Consider the following 17,383-nt stretch of genomic DNA (forward strand, 5'->3'; position numbering starts at 1 on the left):
AAGGTGGATTCTACACCACAGGAGCCCCCCTCCCAGTGGGGAGGGGGACCAGGTAACTGCTGGATTGGGAGTCTGGGATTAGCAGATTAAGATTTCTACCTGTTGGTAATTTTCCTTCTTGAAACTACTCAATGCTTCAGTATCACAACCGGCTCATCTTCCAGATCATTAGAAGATTTAACTCTAGTTTATCTCCCTACTCAGCAGACATTTCAACAATTCCATATATATTACATACCAGCCATGTGCAAGGTTAAAGAGATAAAACAAGATTCTTGAACTGGGTATTGACAAACCACCTTGCAGTTGGATAAACACCAATGAAAACTTAGTTTCTCTTCTGTACAAGAGTCCTTAAATGACCTCTGTTGTATTTGACCTCTGATGTATTCGACCTCTGGGGTATTGGCCACTTATTTTTTATGGAGCGCTGCATGATGACCCTTTAGAACTCTGAGCAAGCAAACCAATAGATGTCTGCATGGAATTGTGACTGAACTTCAGAGCTTAGAAATGTTAGATAATTACCAAACAATATCAAGAAAAAAAAAAAGGTGCTATTTTCTTTATACAGTTTAAGCATGTAAAATCTAATCTCAGTTTTATGAAGTAATATGTATATACACATTGAAAAAATTATGGAGAGCACTAACCTATCCAGTTACCAGCGGTTAGCTCAAGGTGAAGGGATAAGAGCTGACTCTTTCTTTTTTTTTTTTTTTTGACTCTTTCTTTTTTATGCTGTAGTTTCTTTTCCTAAATTTCTACAGTTTAACATTTGTAATGAGAAAAGTAAAGATTCTTTTCAAAAAATTATTTTAAATCTATCAATTAACTATGAAGCTGTTTCTGTTGCTGTTTAAATTATTGAAATTAAATCTACAGATCATGTCCATGTTAAATTTGTCTGGTTCTCATGACAACGTTATACTTAGGTAGGAAATAGAGAAGTAAAGCAAAAAGTCCATTTTGTGTTTGGTTTCTGTGGCATCTCTAGTTTCCTCTTCCTGAACTTGTCTGTTTTTTATTAGGCTGGCTACTGTCTCCTCCGTTTCATGCTCCCAGGAGTTTGTAAGAGAGAAGAACCCACCCTGTGGGTTTCCCAAGGACTAAAACCTATTATGCAGTTTATGAACTTATTTCTTCGGTATAACTTTCTGCAAACAACAGAAAATATACCCGAGATCCCTGCTAGGACCCATAACACCAAAATGTTCATTTACAAACCATAGTATATAACAAGATGAATCACTCCTTGGAAAATAATAATCGCTAACATCTGCCACAGGCACCTGTCGGCCTGTGTGGGCATCCGGGTCTCCACTCTTGCGGGCGTGGTCCTCTTGCCTTCTCAGCCTGAACAGCACCCCGGGGTACACACCCACTGCTTTGCTGACTCTGCTGCACATCCGTCTCGACACAGGACCCTCTGATGGATTCATTACTACCCTGTCTTTGTGACAGGGAAATAGCTGCAGTCAGACTGACTTACCCAAAGATGCACTTGTCCTAACCCAGGGCTTTCTGACTTCAGACCCCAGTAAACCACAGCGACCCAGTTCTGGCTGAAGACGAAGCAAGGTCACTTCCTTCACACATGGTTCCCAGCTTACCAAGAGAGTTGCACAGAATCCATAAACAGCTCCTTGCTTTTAAATTTAATGCATTCATGTAATGCCTTATTATCTAGATTCTAAAAATTATCATATGAAAGTAGTATCTTTCTTTTAAATCATTGTATATCAAATATTTTTGAGTCATTGTGAGGAACCTCTAGGTTGATGCTTGCTTAAAATTTTATTTAGCTCACACATACTTCTATAACATTTCAGAAAGAGAAAAAGAGAGCCCTTTTTAGAATTAGAAACAAGACTCTTAAAAAGAAGGAAAAAGCAATATGACTCAGGGAGCAGCGTAACCAGACACTAATGAGAACTAACAAGAACTTCAGAGAAGGCAATGGCACCCCACTCCAGTATTCTTGCCTGGAAAATCCCATGGGTGGAGGAGCCTGGTGGGCTGCAGTCTATGGGGTCGCTAAGAGTCTACACGACTGAGCGACTTCACGTTCACTTTTCACTTTCATGCATTGGAGAAAGAAATGGCAACCCCCTCCAGTGTTCTTGCCTGGAGAATCCCAGGGACGGGTGGCTGCCATCTATGGGGTCGCATAGAGTTGGACACGACTGAAGCGACTTAGCAGCAGCAGCAATGAGAACTTCACACATAACTAAAGGCTGAAGATCAGCATCAGGGATATAGGAGACTGCTTTAAAATTCTTCAAAACTGAGTATTTATTTCATTAGTTTCATTTCCATAGAAATACATAACTTACTGCATCTTGGGTTATATACCCTCTCTCGAGTAACTATGGCTGGAGAAACTTATCAAATACTGAGAAAGACACACACAGTTCATTTTAAAATACACCCTCTAGGTATTTTAGTATCCTGTAAAGCTTAATGGGGGACGCAAAACAGCACTTTTTTTTTTCCTGAGAACAATATATTTGGCTGAAGGACTTTAACATTTGTCTTGTTGCTCCTGAGGGCAGTCACACACAGAAGGGACAGCTGGGGGACAAAGAACACCCTCTCCAGACATGGATGAGTCCCCTGGCAGAAAGCTGATGGAAAGTCACTTAAAATCTATTCATTTCTGCTGCTTCCTAAGCCAATTGCTACAGATAATTCACATTTATCTATCCTATGATCATGACTGTCTCAGAGGATAAATAAAAGCCTAGAACCATGCTTTTCCAATTTGGTAGCAGTTTTTATAAAACAGCACTCTAGACAAAATTTGAACAGTGTTAGTCATTTTAGTAAGCAGGTCCTCATTCATATAGTTTATATGTCGTTGCTGTTCTGTCACTAAATTCCGTCTAACTCTTTGCAACCTCATGGACTGCAGCACACTAGGCTTCCCTGTCCTTCACTGTTTCCTGGAGTTTGCTCAAATTCATGTCCACTGAGTCAGTGATGCCATCCAACCATCTCATCCTCTGTCATCCCCTTCTCCTCCTGCCCTCAATCTTTCCCAGCATCAGGGTCTTTTCCAATGAGTCAGTTCTTCGCACCAGGTGGCCAAAGTATTGGAGCTTCAGCTTCAGCATCAGTTCTTCCGATGAATATTCACTGGATGGAACTGAGTCAGAATGGACTCAGTTACAACTAGTGCTAGAAGGACCACCACCAGACCAAGACTGACCCTTAATGAAGGATCCTAGGACCTTATTGCAGCTCTCAAATTCAACCAGAATGCTTCCTGCTGAGTCTCATCCGTGGGCCACTCCAGGTAGGTCCTGGTGTTCATGATCTTCCGCAGCTTACAGAAGCGCTGGGGAACGGCCTTCTTGTCAATGGGCTCCAGCAGAATCAGAATGGCAGCATCGTTGTTCTCATCAAAGAGACGGAAGTGGGAGAAGTCCAGCTCATACTTGCACCACTCGCTCCTCACAAAGCTCTCCGAAAGCACAAAGATGGTTTTGCGGCTCTTTTCAATGGAGTCGATGATGTTGTCGATAATCCATTTGCCAGGGACGAAGTCTCGCTTATGAAGACACAGCTTAAAGGGAGGGTTGAAGTGCTCCAGCTCCTGGACCATGAGGTTCTCCACCCAGTAGGAATCCTGCTCGCTGTAGGACACAAAGGCGTCGTAGCAGAGGTCCCTGCGGGGAGCCTTCCTGGGCTTCCTCTTGGCCTGGAGCCAGGCCCACATCATCTTCATGTACCACAGCCCGTGGAAACGGTGACACAGCACCCCCGTGAGCAGGAGCAACAGGAAGAGGGCACAGCACACGGCGGACACCACGGCCGCCCGGTGGCATTCCGAAAGGGAGAGCCGGGCGTCCTGCACCCGCTGGCCCCGCACGTGCGAGGGAGCGTCACAGCGGTAGCCATCTGGCCAATCGACCAGGACACGGGCCAGTGCCTGCTGTCCCTGTGCGAAGGACAGGAAGTCACAGGAGCAAATGAAGTTGTTGCCACCAGCCTCCAAAGCCTTCAGTTGTGGAAAAGAATCAAGTTGTTCCTTCGAGAAAGTATTTATTATATTTCCGCTAATTCTCATAACTGATAACACGGGTAAGAAGGAGGCATCTGGTAGAGTCTTCAACTTATTTCTGGAAATATACAGTTCTTTGAGTTGCGGCAAAATCAAAGAAAATGAATCGAGATTATTATTGCTAACATCTAAAATTTCCAGGGTCTGGGGAAGGCACTGGGTTAAACTGTGTATCCTCGTGCTGGATAAGTTCAACTGTTTCATTTTTCCTGGCCACTGACAAGTTTCAGGCATTGAAAGAAAATTATTCTTACTGATATCAAGGTTATTCAGATTTTTCAGAGTAAGCAAAAGTTCTCCAGTTTTTTCTAGTGATTTCAAACGATTCTGCCTTAAAACCAGGGTTTGAAGGAAGGGCCAGGCATGCTCACAGGCTGAGTTTTTCAAGGTTTCTTCAGACATTAAGTTTTCACTGAGATCCAAATATTCTAGCGATTTTAAATGTTGTGAAAGTAAACAAGGAACCAGGAAAACCTTACTGTTCTCTATTGTGACTCTTTTAACTTTGCCTGTGAGTGGATATATACTACTCAGATCATAAAATAAGAAAAACTGTGGGATATGCAACTTCCGTATTGTTAACGTCTCCACGTTACCTAGGTATCTAATTCTGTTCAAAGTCAGTGCTGTAAAATCGCCAATTCCATCATGGGTACAGTCATCAAACTCTACTTCTAAGATCCCAGAAACATAGTTAAACAGTTTGACAACTTCAACAAAACTGTCATCGGTGAATTGCACATTTCTAAATGTAAGCTTTTTAACTGATGTATTAATTTCACTGATGGATGCTTCTGAAAAATAGAAAGTGTGCAAATTAGTATCTCTCAGTTCTAAATAAGCTAAGGAACTTACAATATCTATAAGAATGTCCAGGAGTAAAACAGGCTGCCTCAGATGAAGAATCAGATGGCTAATGTTCTGGATCGACTTTAAACTCTTTGGCACATATAACTGCAGATTTTGAGCACTGATCTCAAGCTCCTCAAGAAAAGTCAGTCCAGTGAAATCCTTTTCATGAATCTGAGTGAAGCTGTTACTATTTCCTACTTTCAGGGTCCGCAGATTTGGGAGATGAGAAAAAAGAGATGTTTCCCCAAGTGTTTTGTATAAATTTCCCAGTAAGTTTAAGAATTTCAAGACATAAAGGGACCTGAACCAGGAAGATGATAAGTTAGATAAGCGATTATAGGATAAGTCCAAATATTCAAGATTCCTCAGGTGAAAAAAAGAATCTTCCTCCACCGTGTGAATTTCATTGGCCCCCAGCCTCAGAGTCTTCAGGTTCACACACCTCTGCAGGTCTCTGTTGCCGACATAGGTGATCTCGTTGTCGGACAGGTCAAGGCTTTTCACACTTGCCGTGAGACCAGAGGGGATGGAGTTTAAAGATCTGGAATGGCCATCGCAGACACCAGTTGGGTCACAAGACAGAGAAGAAGCCTGATCAGAGGCTCCTTCCGTGAACACGCTGATTACAGCCCAGACCCACGCTGTCCACAAAGCACGTGGCATTGTCCAGTGATTTGACCTACAAAGAAAAGAGGTTCAAATGAATGACTGTGTTTGACATCATGGCTTAATTCCAGTTCTTGAGAAACGTTCTGTAAGATATAAAACATGGGACTTCCCTGAGGTCCAGGGGTTAAGAAGCCACCTGCCAACGTAGGGGACTCAGCTGCAGCACAGCTACTGAGCCCGTGGGCTGCAAGTACTGAAGCCCATGCACCTAGAATCTTGCTCCACAACAAGAGAAGCCACCTCAATGAGAAGCCCGCACGCAGCAACAAAGACCGAGCCAGCCGTAAATGAATGCGACGTAGCACACACATCAGCTCAGTTCAGTCGCTCAGTCGTGTCCGACTCTTTGTGACCCCATGGACTGGAACACGCCAGGCCTCCCTGTCCATCACCAACTCCCAGAGTTTACTCAAACTCATGTCCACTGAGTCAGTGATGCATTCCAACCATCTCATCCTCTGTCGTCCCCTTCTCCTCCTGCCGTCAGTCTTTCCCAGCACCAGGGTCTTTTCAAGCGAGTCAGTTCTTCGCATCAGGTGGCCAAAGTATTGGAGTTTCAGCTTCAGCATCAGTCCTCCAAGGAATATTCAGGACTGATTTACTTCAGGATGGACTGGTTGGATCTCCTTGCTGTCCAAGGGACTTTCAAGAGTCTTCTCCAACACCACCATTCAAAAGCATCAATTTTTCACACACACACACATATACCAACAAATAACTAAGAGGGAAATGGAATGTATGAATAGGACAAAAAATGAACTTCCTAACACCTCCAACTACACTAACACAGATAGACCACCAATGAGCAATGACATAAAAAGCACAGTACCACCTGGGAATATGGAGCAAGACCAATCATGAATTGAAAAATGAGTAAATGAATTATAGAGGATGAAAAAGCAAGCAGTTTAAGAAAAGGGCTAAGCTTAACCAAGTGGATTTACAACCTCCTATTTGTACCCTTCAGATCTTCCACTAGAACACACCTCTTGTCTGACCTAATGCCCCCAAGAGTTAGAGGTCTCACAAAGCCAAACCACAGCTCTCTCTGACCACCTTTCACTAGAAGCAGCTCCAGGAAGAGTGTGCTCTTTAACCAAAAGAGAAAGGTTCCTTGCTTGTCAATCTGTTTTGCACGTGTGTGTGTGTGTGTGTGTGTGTGCAAGCGCACGCTCAGTGGTTCAGTCATGTCTGACTCTTTGCAACTCCATGGACTGTAGTTCACCAGGCTCCTCTGTCCACGAAATTCTCCAGGCAAGAATACTGGAGTGAGTTGGCATTTCCTCCTCCAGGGGATCTTTCTGACCCAGGGATCAAACCCATGTCTCCTATGTCTCCTGCACTGCGGGAGGATTCTTTACCTGCTGAATCACTGAGGAAGCTGTTTGACTCAGTACCTTTTTCAAAAGATCATTTTGGGGAAACAACAATACTACCATTGCCAATACTCACACATCCATCTAAGGGTGAGTGGGCCTCCTCAGGGCTCTCTCTTGGGATACGATGTCTACGCATCTGTCTTTGTTCTGGTAACATTAAATATATGACGCATCTTCACATCCAGAAGAGCAAGGCCTTCCTCCTTGTTCTTCTTTAAGTGAGCCTTGGTTAGTCTTGGCCCTCTGTATATTCTTATAAACTACAGAATTAGCTTAGCAGTTTCAAAAACAAAATCCATTGATTTTTAATTGGCAATGCCATGAATCTATAGATAATTTGGGAATTACTGACATCGTTACAATATTGAAGTTCTCAGTTCATGAGCATGATATATTTCTATTTATTTTGGTCTTCTTAATCGCAATAATACCTTATGATTTTCCATACGGAGGTCGTGAGCATATTTTTGTGATATTCATTCCTAGGCATTTGATACTTTTGAAGTTTTGAAAATAGTGTTCCTTACATGTGGCATATGCCTATAGATATATATAGAGAAATTCAATTAAATTTTACATATTTACCATGCATTGAGCAACCTTGCAAAACTAATTCAGCAATCTACACAGTTTATAAATTCCTGTTTATTTGCTGCATACACAGTCATATCATCCAGGTATAATGATCATTTGATTTCCTTTTTTCAATCCTTATACTTTATTCTGTTTATTAGTAAACGCTGAATTTTATCAAATTCTTTTTTTCTTCCTATAACTATTGAGATAATAACATTTCCTTCTTTACTTTGTTAATAAATATTGGTGACTACACGGATAAACTTTAGTGGTAAGACAACCTCGCATTTTTTAAATAAACCCACATTTCTATGGATGTATTATCCTTAAGAATGCTCAAACTACCGCACAATTGCACTCATCTCACACACTAGTAAAGTAATGCCCAAAATTCTCCAAGCCAGGCTTCAGCAGGACGTGAACCATGAACTTCCAGATGTTCAAGCTAGTTTTAGAAAAGACAGAGGAACCAGAGATCAAATTGCCAACATCCGCTGGATCATGGAAAAAGCAAGAGAGTTCCAGAAAAACATCTACTTCTGCTTTATTGACTATGCCAAAGCCTTTGACTCTGTGGATCACAATAAACTGTGGAAAATTCTGAAAGAGATGGGAATATCAGACCACTTGACCTGCCTCTTGAGAAACCTATATGCAGATCAGGAAGCAACAGTTAGAACTGGACATGGAACAACAGACTGGTTCCAAATAGGAAAAGGAGTACGTCAAGGCTGTATATTGTCACCCTGCTTATTTAACTTGTATGCAGAGAACATCATGAGAAATGCTGGGCTGGATGAAGCACAAGCTGGAATCAAGATTGCCAGGAGAAACATCAATAACCTCAGACATGCAGATGACACCATCCTTATGGCAGAAGTGAAGAGGAACTAAAAAGCCTCTTGATGAAAGTGAAAGAGGAGAGTGAAAAAGTTGGCTTAAAGCTCAACATTAGAAAACGAAGATCATGGCATCCAGTCCCATCACTTCATGGGAAAGAGATGGGGAAACAGTGGAAACAGTATCAGACTTAATTTTGGGGGCTCCAAGATCACTGCAGATGGTGACTGCAGCCATGAAATTAAAAGACGCTTACTCCTTGGAAGGAAAGTTATGACCAACCTAGATAGCATATTCAAAAGCAGAGACATTACTTTGCCGACTAAGGTCCGTCTAGCCCAGGCTATGGTTTTTCCAGTAGTCATGTATGGATGTGAGAGTTGGACTGTGAAGAAAGCTGAGCACCAAAGAATTGATGCTTTTGAACTGTGGTGTTGGAGAAGACTCTTGAGAGTCCCTTGGACTGCAAGGAGATCCAACCAGTCCATTCTAAAGGAGATCAGTCCTGGGTGTTCTTTGGAAGGAATGAAGCTAAAGCTGAAACTCCAGTACTTTGGCCACCTCATGCAAAGAGTTGACTCATTGGAAAAGACTCTGATGCTGGGAGGGATTGGGGGCAGGAGGAGAAGGGGACAACAGAGGATGAGATGGCTGGATGTCATCATCGACTCAATGGATGTGAGTCTGAGTGAACTCTGGGAGTTGGTGATGGACAGGGAGGCCTGGCGTGCTGGAGTTCATGGGGTCACAGAGTCGGACATGACTGAGCAACCGAACTGAACTGATTATCCTTTTTATATATTGCTGGATTTTGTTTATAATATTTTGTTTAGAATTTCTGAGTCTATACTCAGAAATAAAATTGCCCTTTAAATTTCCTTCCTCCTAATGCTGTTGGTGTTGTTAAATACATTAAATACATTAATTTACCAGTTACAAAATGATTCAGATTTTCTTTTTATTCTTTTGTCAGTTATGTTTTTCAAGGAATTTATCAAATTTTCTCCTAATTTGTCAAGCTTACTGACATAGTTACTTACATCCTCTTATTATTTTAATGTCTGCTGCTACTGCTGCTAAGTCACTTCAGTCGTGTCTGACTCTGTGCGAACTCATAGACGGCAGCCCACCAGGCTCTGCCGTCCCTGGGATTCTCCAGGCAAGAGTACTGGAGTGGGTCGCCATTGCCTTCTCCAGTGCATGAAAGTGAAAAAAGAAAGTGAAGTCGCTTAGTCGTGTCCGACTCTTAGTGACCCCATGGACCGCAGCCTACCAGGCTCCTCCATCCATGGGATTTTCCAGGCAAGAGTACTGGAGTGGGTTGCCACTGCCTTCTCCATTTTAATGTCTACAGGACCTCTATTCTATTCCTTAGATGAGTTATTCATGCCTGCTTTCTCTCTCGATTGTCTTGCCAGAGGTTTATCATCTTTACTAGCATTTTCAAAAAACCAACTTTTCAGTTGACAGAGTCTCAATTTTCTACTTCATTAATTTCTATTCTTATATTACTATTTCCTCTTTCTGCTTTCTCTGGATTTATTTTAATGTCCTCATTTGAGTTTCCTTGGACAGATGTTTCCTCATTCATTTTCAGCCATTCTTCACTGCTGACATACCCACTTCAGAACATAGATTTTCCTCTGGGCACTAGCGTAGCTGTATCAGCCATGTCTCTCTCCACTCTGTTCTTTCCATACTTTGGTCTCTTCAAGCTTCAGTCTAAACATTTTCTTCTGATCTATTTTCTAGTTTATTTTTTCTTTCTTCAACTATGTTTAATTTACTGTTAAATCTATCCACTGATTTTAAATTTTTTTTTTGTTATTACAGTTTTAAGCTATATAAGTTCTATTTGGTTCCTTTTCACATCTGCTATGTCATTGTCATAGTTTCAAATTCTCTTCCAAAATTTTCAGCCTTGATTTTTATCACTTTGAACACAGTATCACAGTCTGACAAGCTGCAGAGCACTTTTGACAGCCTTAGAAGACAGAGAATTAAGTGTTAAGGTCTGGGGCAGTCATGGATTGGATAGAAAAGGCCAAATTAGAGCAAGATAAGTCCTCACAGAGGTTCCATCACAGCTCTGATTCATCCGGATGGCTCAGGCAGCCTCAGTCTCTGAATAAGGACCAAGATCATTTCTGGAATGCTAGTGCTCATGGGTACCTAGCACTAGGTAGCGAAGGAAAATTTGCTTCAGAAGAAGACAGCTTCATCCTAGGCCTCAGATGTCGTTCTGAAAATCTGAAACAATTTTTCAGATACAATGTCCAGTATAAAACAGAAAACAACCAGGCACTAACGGAAGCAAGGTAATAAGCACAAGAAGAGCAGAAACAGCAGACAACAGACACGAACCCACAGAGGCCACGGATCCAGCCTCGTCCCCACCTCTAAAACTAACAGAGTTAAGATGAGATGACTATTACTGTTTGCGCCTATGTCTATCCCATTGTCTTCCTGCTTAATCAGTTGTTGGAAGAAAAATTCTCTTAGTATAATTTTAGGTATAATTTGAACAACCAAAATTTACTTGATTTTTGTCTGCTTTGTAAGACAGTGCACAAATCTTAAGGAATCTATACCAATTTTTTTTATTATTATATTAAGATTTAAAGTCAAATACGCCCATTTTAAAATTTTTCCTAGCCGCTCTTTCTCTTTAAAAGGTGAAATGTATATGAGTAGAGATCGTGGGCTATTTCATAATTGCATGACCGGTTTTCAACAAATAATAATTATTGATGATGCTAAAACTATGGTTAACAACTCAATACTTAAGGTCAGAATTACTTGTCTCTCCTCACATTTCCTTAGGACATTATAGCAGTGGGCAGAGAACTCTTCAGTGTAAGACACCAGGAAAGGGAAGGGATGCTCAAGTTAGATGGAGTGGAGTCACATCTAATGAAGGCTGTGGATCAGCACAAAGTATAAAATCATGTGCTTAAAGAATTCAGAAAGTTGCCGGAGTGGTGAGGAATCACTGGTCCCAGACTTAGGGTAGGATAGGAGTCTGAGGAGTAAGCCTGGCGTTAGAGGCAACCTAGCTGAGAGGAAGCTGAAGCCCTGTGGCTCAGAGTGAAAGCAGGACCCGACTTCTGCTCCAGGGCAAGGGCTGGGATGCAGAGGTGAAGCCAGACTGGAGAGGGACAGGCTCGTGGCCAGAGAAGTGCAAGCGGGCTCTCCATAAAGCCAGGCGCAGAGAAGAGGCTACACCTTCTGTGAACAGGGCCCTCACAAACCTCTGCCCTCTGACCCTCGGTCTCCACCTGGCTAGAAGCTAGCCTCCTAGAAATCTCCCATAAGGTCTGCCACAAATGCTGGTATGGATCCAAATATTAAAAGATATCAGTTCAGTTCAGTCGCTCAGTCGTGTCTGACGCTTTGCGACCCCATGGGCTGCAGCACACTAGGCCTCCCTGTCCATCGCCAACTCCCAGAGTTTACTCAAACTTTTGTCCATTGCGTTGGTGATGCCATCCAACTATCTCATCCTCTGTCGTCCCCTTTTCCTCCTGCCTTCAATCTTTCCCAGCATCAGGGTCTTTTCAAATAACTAAGAATTTTTCAGAACTAAAGAAAAACATAAGTTCACAAATCAAAAATGTATATTAAATCCCAAGCAAAAAAAAGAATAGAAATTTCTCATCTAACCTCAAAACAATGGAATAATAGCCCCAAAGGGGTGAGAAAACATACGTGTTAGTCTAGACATTTATATCCATTTAAATAATCATCCGAGTAAAACTAAGACATTTCCAGACATTAAAGACCTAAAAGAGAATTTTATGCATAGACCGTTGTTGAAAGAAGTACCCAAATACATACGTTCTTTAGCAACATGGAAAATAAACCTGGTAATAGGCAACAAGAAGCAACAACTGGATTTTTTTTAACATAACGATAGATAAGGAAGAAGACGGCACTCAGAAACTCAGACATGTCTCTGCTGTATGAGGACACAGTGATGTAAATTTTAAATGATATTGTGGAGATAAAAAAATTTTTTTGACAAGCAATTTACTTAAAGATATTTATGAAGAGGTTACACCAAGATGCCACATATAATTAATTATGCTCAATCACCAAAATCAAAACAAGATATTTAGCCAATCAAGTCAAATTCTTAAGTAACACAATGAAAAAAAAAAATTAACTGACGGCTTAGAAACTTCCAAAACAAGTTGTCAACTTTAGGCAATGTTTGTAAAATGCGTGCACTACAAAAAAGTTTAAAGATACAAATGTTTTCTGCTGAGAACAAGAAGAAACAAAATACTGGTGAATAAGGAAATTTGCCTTTTTTTTTTTTTTTGGTTCGTACTTTCAAGTCAGGTCATCCTACTCGCTTTTTGCCAAAGATCTGAGTTAGCAACACTGCAGGCAGTGCAGACGAGACCTTCTACAAGACGACACGCATCTCACCCACCTGAACTGCTCACACCCGGAACAATTTCTCTCTCTTCTCCCAGATTTTTCCCCGCCAAACAGGAAAAATATTTTCCTGCCTGGCATCGAAGTTCTAAACACAAGTTCTCATTTACAGAAGTTGAAAGGGCGTGACGCCTGCCCCGGGGACAGAGGCCAGGCTCGGGGTGCGGGGAGCGAGAGTCCTGGGCAGATCCAAGTCCTGACCCTGTCCCACTCCTGAGCCCTGGTGGGAAATACCAGCCGTGGAAGCTGGGTCCCTGCGGTAAGCCGTGAGCGCAGACGTACCTGTGCACCCTGGAAAGCTTCCATCTGAGCCCCGCCACAGCCGCTCCAAGTGAAGGAGGCGGGAGCGGCCGGGGCAGGCGCAGCGGCCGGCGAGAGAGCGGCCCTTCGGGGCACCGTAGCCACCCGCCCCTCGCCTCCGGGAACGCGGCCGCCCGCAGCGCGGAGCCCCGCTAGGCGGCTGGAGGGCGCTGCGCTCCGCCGCGGCCCGCGGACACCCGGACGCCGAGGGCTGGGCGAACCCCGGCCGCGCCCCCGTCCCTTTCCGGGCGGCCCCCGCTCCTCCCCGGGACTGCGCGGGCGGGGTGGCGGCAGCGTCGCGGCCTCGGGGCGCAGTGCCCCACTCTCCCCGGGCCCCGCGCGGCCCGACGGGGGTCCCGGGTGCCGCCGACCGGGAAGCGGGGATGCCCAGCGCCCGCGTCCGTGCTATGCCACCCTGGGCCCTGCCTGCCGGGCCACCCGCCCGGTCCGGAGACGGCTGCGGAGCGGAGATGCCCGCGGATCCTAATTCCCGCCCGACGTACCTGGGACTTGCGCGGCCTTGCAGCGCCTTCCACGGCCTCCGGCCGGGAGCGGCCCGGGAAGAGCGCGCGGGGCGGTGCGCGCCGCCGGCGCCCCCTCCTCGCGGGTGCGGGACCCCTGCGGCCCAGCGCGCCGCCGCGCTTCCCCGCGGGCTCGAGCGGGGACCGTGACCCAGGTGCTGCCCGCACAGCTGCCGGGTGCTGCCCGGGTCGGAGGAGGGCGCTGGGGCCCGGGTTGCGGGGAGATGCTTCAAGCCTCCGTGTGGGATTCCCCCACCACACACTTAGATTTCGAAACCAACGAGAAGGCTTATTACCCAACCAGTATTTTCCTGAAGCCTCAAGCACACAAAGCCTCTTCTCACCCTGAAACACTCGGTCTTTAAGCTCGACCTCTCCATTCTTCTGCACCCTTGGATGCCCAAATTCAGGCTCACCCCTGCCCCTAGGCCCTTTTCAACACTATTTCCCCGTCAGCATATCTACATCTCCACTCGCAAGTTTACGCTCTCCTGCATTAGAATAACTCATCAATCACTATCCAAACCAGCGCAACAAGATGTTGCCTGAAGAGCAGATAAGGACGACACAGGGTTTAAACATTTCCATCCTGCGATGGTCCCTTTGTGGCGCGCTGACTGTCCGCAGCCGCCTGCCACCTGCCACCCCTGCTCTTGTTGTGAAAAGATGTGGACTCCCACTTGCGTTTGCGATTTTGAACCTAAGCATTTCCATCCTTGTTTCTCAAAGTGGGTAATTCCCAAAACAAACAGCCTAGTTTGGCTTTCTTCTTTGCCACAGAAACTAGTAAAGCGTGTCTATAAGGGAAACGAACTGCCTTAATAGTCATAAACTACATTTTATTTTCATAATTACATTTGCCCTTCCTAAATTGAGATCAGAGGCTGAAGAAGCATTCTTGTTCCTCTTTGACACAGGAGGAAATGCCATGCAAATTCTAAGTGGCAGAAATGAGATTTGAAACCAGAATTTTACCCGAAACCAAGGTTTCTTTCTGTTACCCTATTCTATATGCCTCAACCTCCTTAAAGGCTCCAATCTCAGGCTAACTTAATCTACAGGCAGGGACGTGAACATGAGAGGGTGGAATCTGGTTTTCTGTACAGTTTACTGATTGCCTGTGGACTTTTCTCTGCATTCCTGACCATCCTGGCTCTCCAGTTGTTGGAAAGGCTTCCTTCTTATTACTTCAAAATCACCGCGCCCCTGGCCACCTCCCCTTCCTCATGATTTCTCAAGTGGATCTTTGGGAAAACTTCTTTCCAATTTTTTTGCCCTAAAATTAAACCTCTGTTCTTTCTCTGTGAATCTTTTCTAGTAGAGCTGCCTAGATTGACTGATGTTATTGCTTTGTAATTCCAAAGTCGATTAGAATATTCTGACAAAATTAGGTTAAAATCATGTATTTACCCACAACGTATTTTCAGTGTCATCTCCTTGCAAGATTTCTCCTACAGTCTCCTCAAAACTCCGCACCTTCTACTCTGGCACACCTTTATACGTGTTCAGCTCTTCACGTTTTCAAAGCATTTTCATATGAATCTTTTCACTTGAGTCTCCCAATAGCAGGTGAAATAAATAGTTTTGATATTATAACACTTTTCAGTTCAAGTGATTAAAGAATTTGACTCAAGTCATATGGCTCACAGCCAAGTGGCAAAACCCAGGTTAGAGTCCAAAATACCTTAGCTTCTTTTTGGTAGGATATCAGACCTTCCCTAACTCAAAACTTATTTAACCACAAAACTTATTTTTTTAAAAAAGAAAATGAACACAATATGAAAATGTATTCACTTAAATATAACTTTCATGGTATCCATATTTTTTGAGAATCTGACTGAAATTCTAAAACAAAGTTATCAAAAAACACAGTCTGTGTCTTATTCACATAAACTATTTTGTACTAGTTAAAGAAAATAATAAAAAAATAACATCCATCAAAAGTTGCTTAATGAAAATCTGCTGTAATCCTTGCACTAATTAATATACAGATCTTTGTACACAAACAATCATTCTTCAAAATTTTTCTATTGAACAATGTCAATAACATCTGTAATTTTTGAAGAATAGAATTTAATAGTCCCTATGTAAAATGAATATATTCAGATTGGTTACATTCTTTGCAGCTAAAGATGGAGAAGCTCTATACAGTCAGCAAAAACAAGACCGGGAGCTGACTGTGGATTCAGACTCAAATTGAAGAAGGCAGGGAAAACCACTAGGCGATTCGGGTATGTGTCCTAGTGGATCAGTCACTCCGGCTTGTGCAACCCGACAGACCGCGGCCGGCAGGCTCCTCTGTCCATGGGATTCTCCAGGCAAGAATGCTGGAGCGGGGAGCCATTCCTCCTCCACGAGATCTTCCAGACCCAGGGATCGAACCTGGTTCTCCTGACTACAGGCAGCTTCTTTACCCACTGAGCTACCAGGGAACGACTTAAAAATCCCTTATGAGTATACAGTGGAAGTGACAAGCAGATTTAAGGGATTAGATCTAATAAACAGAGTGCCTGAAGAGCTATGGATTGAGGTTCCTGACATTGTACAGGAGGCGGTGATTAAAACCATCCCCAAGAAAAAGAAATGCAAAAAGGCAAAATGATTCTCTGACGAGGCCTTACAGATAGCTGAGAAAAGAAGGGAAGGGAAAGGCAAGGGGAAAAAAGGAAAGTTATATCCAACTGAATGCAGAGTTCCAAAGAATAGCAAGGAGAGATAAGAAAGCCTTCCTAAGTGAACAATGCAAAGAAATAGAGGAAAACAACAGAATGAGAAAGACTAGAGATCTCTTTAAGAAAATTAGAGATACCAAGGGAACATTTCATGCAAAGATAGGCACAAAAAGGACAGAAACAGTATGGACCTAATAGAAGCAGAAGATATTAAGAAGTGGCAAGAATACACAAAAGATCTATACAAAAAGATATTAATGACCCAGATAACCATGTGGTGTGATCACTCACCTAGAGCCAGATGTCCTGGAATGTGAAGTCAAGTGGGCCTTAGGAAGCATCAGTATGAACAAAGCTAGAGGAGGTGATGGAATTCCAGTTGAGCTATTTCAAATCCTAAAAGGTAATGATGTCATATTGTGCTGCACTCAATATGCCAGCAAATTTGGAAGACTCAGCAGTGGCCACAGGACTGGAAAAGGTCAAAGAAAGGTAATGCCAAAGAATGTTCAAACTACTGCACAATTGCACTCATTTCACACACTAGCAAAGTAATGCTCAAAATTCTCCAAGCCAGGCTTCAACAGTACACGAACCAAGAACTTCTATATGTTCAGGCTGGATTTAGAAAAGGCAAAGGAACCAGCGATCCAATTGCCAACATCCGTTGTATCATAGAAAAAGCAAGAGAATTCCAGAAAAAAACATCTACTTCTGCATCACTGACTAAGGTCTTGACTGTGTGAATCACAACAAACCGTGGAAATTCTGAAAGAGATGGGAATACCAGACCACCGCACTTGCCTCTTGAGAAACCTGTATGCAGGTCAAGAAGCAGCAGGTAGAACCAGACATGGAACAACGGACCGGTTCCATAACGGGGAAGGAGTACATCAAGGCTGTATATTGTCACCTTGCTTATTTAACTTATATGCAGAGTACATCATGTGGAACACTGGGCTGGATGAGGCACAAGCTGGAATGATTCCTGGGAGAAATATCAATAACTGCAGATATGGAGATGACACCACCCTTATGGTAGAAAGCAAAGAGGAACTAAAGAGC

General features: G+C 43.4%; 1 protein-coding gene across 2 annotated transcripts; it reads right to left on the minus strand.

Moving 5' to 3' along the window:
* Nucleotides 1–1,778: 1,778 nt before the first annotated feature.
* Nucleotides 1,779–14,256, minus strand: TLR2 (toll like receptor 2). 2 transcript variants are annotated; one of them, XM_069556653.1, is made up of 2 exons: nucleotides 13,629–14,256; nucleotides 1,779–5,597 (listed from the first exon to the last, which is right to left on the minus strand). In XM_069556653.1, the coding sequence occupies exon 2, from the start codon at nucleotides 5,579–5,581 to the stop codon at nucleotides 3,227–3,229; it is 2,355 nt and encodes a 784-aa protein (XP_069412754.1). In that variant the 5' UTR covers nucleotides 5,582–5,597; nucleotides 13,629–14,256; the 3' UTR covers nucleotides 1,779–3,226. The 2 variants fall into 2 exon arrangements, with proteins under 2 accessions (XP_069412754.1, XP_069412753.1); XM_069556652.1 differs by having other exon boundaries at nucleotides 13,108–13,630.
* Between the last annotated feature and the right edge of the window lie 3,127 nt (nucleotides 14,257–17,383).

The sequence above is a fragment of the Ovis canadensis genome, chromosome 17 (assembly GCF_042477335.2).
Source record: "Ovis canadensis isolate MfBH-ARS-UI-01 breed Bighorn chromosome 17, ARS-UI_OviCan_v2, whole genome shotgun sequence".
NCBI classification, from domain to species: domain Eukaryota; kingdom Metazoa; phylum Chordata; class Mammalia; order Artiodactyla; family Bovidae; genus Ovis; species Ovis canadensis.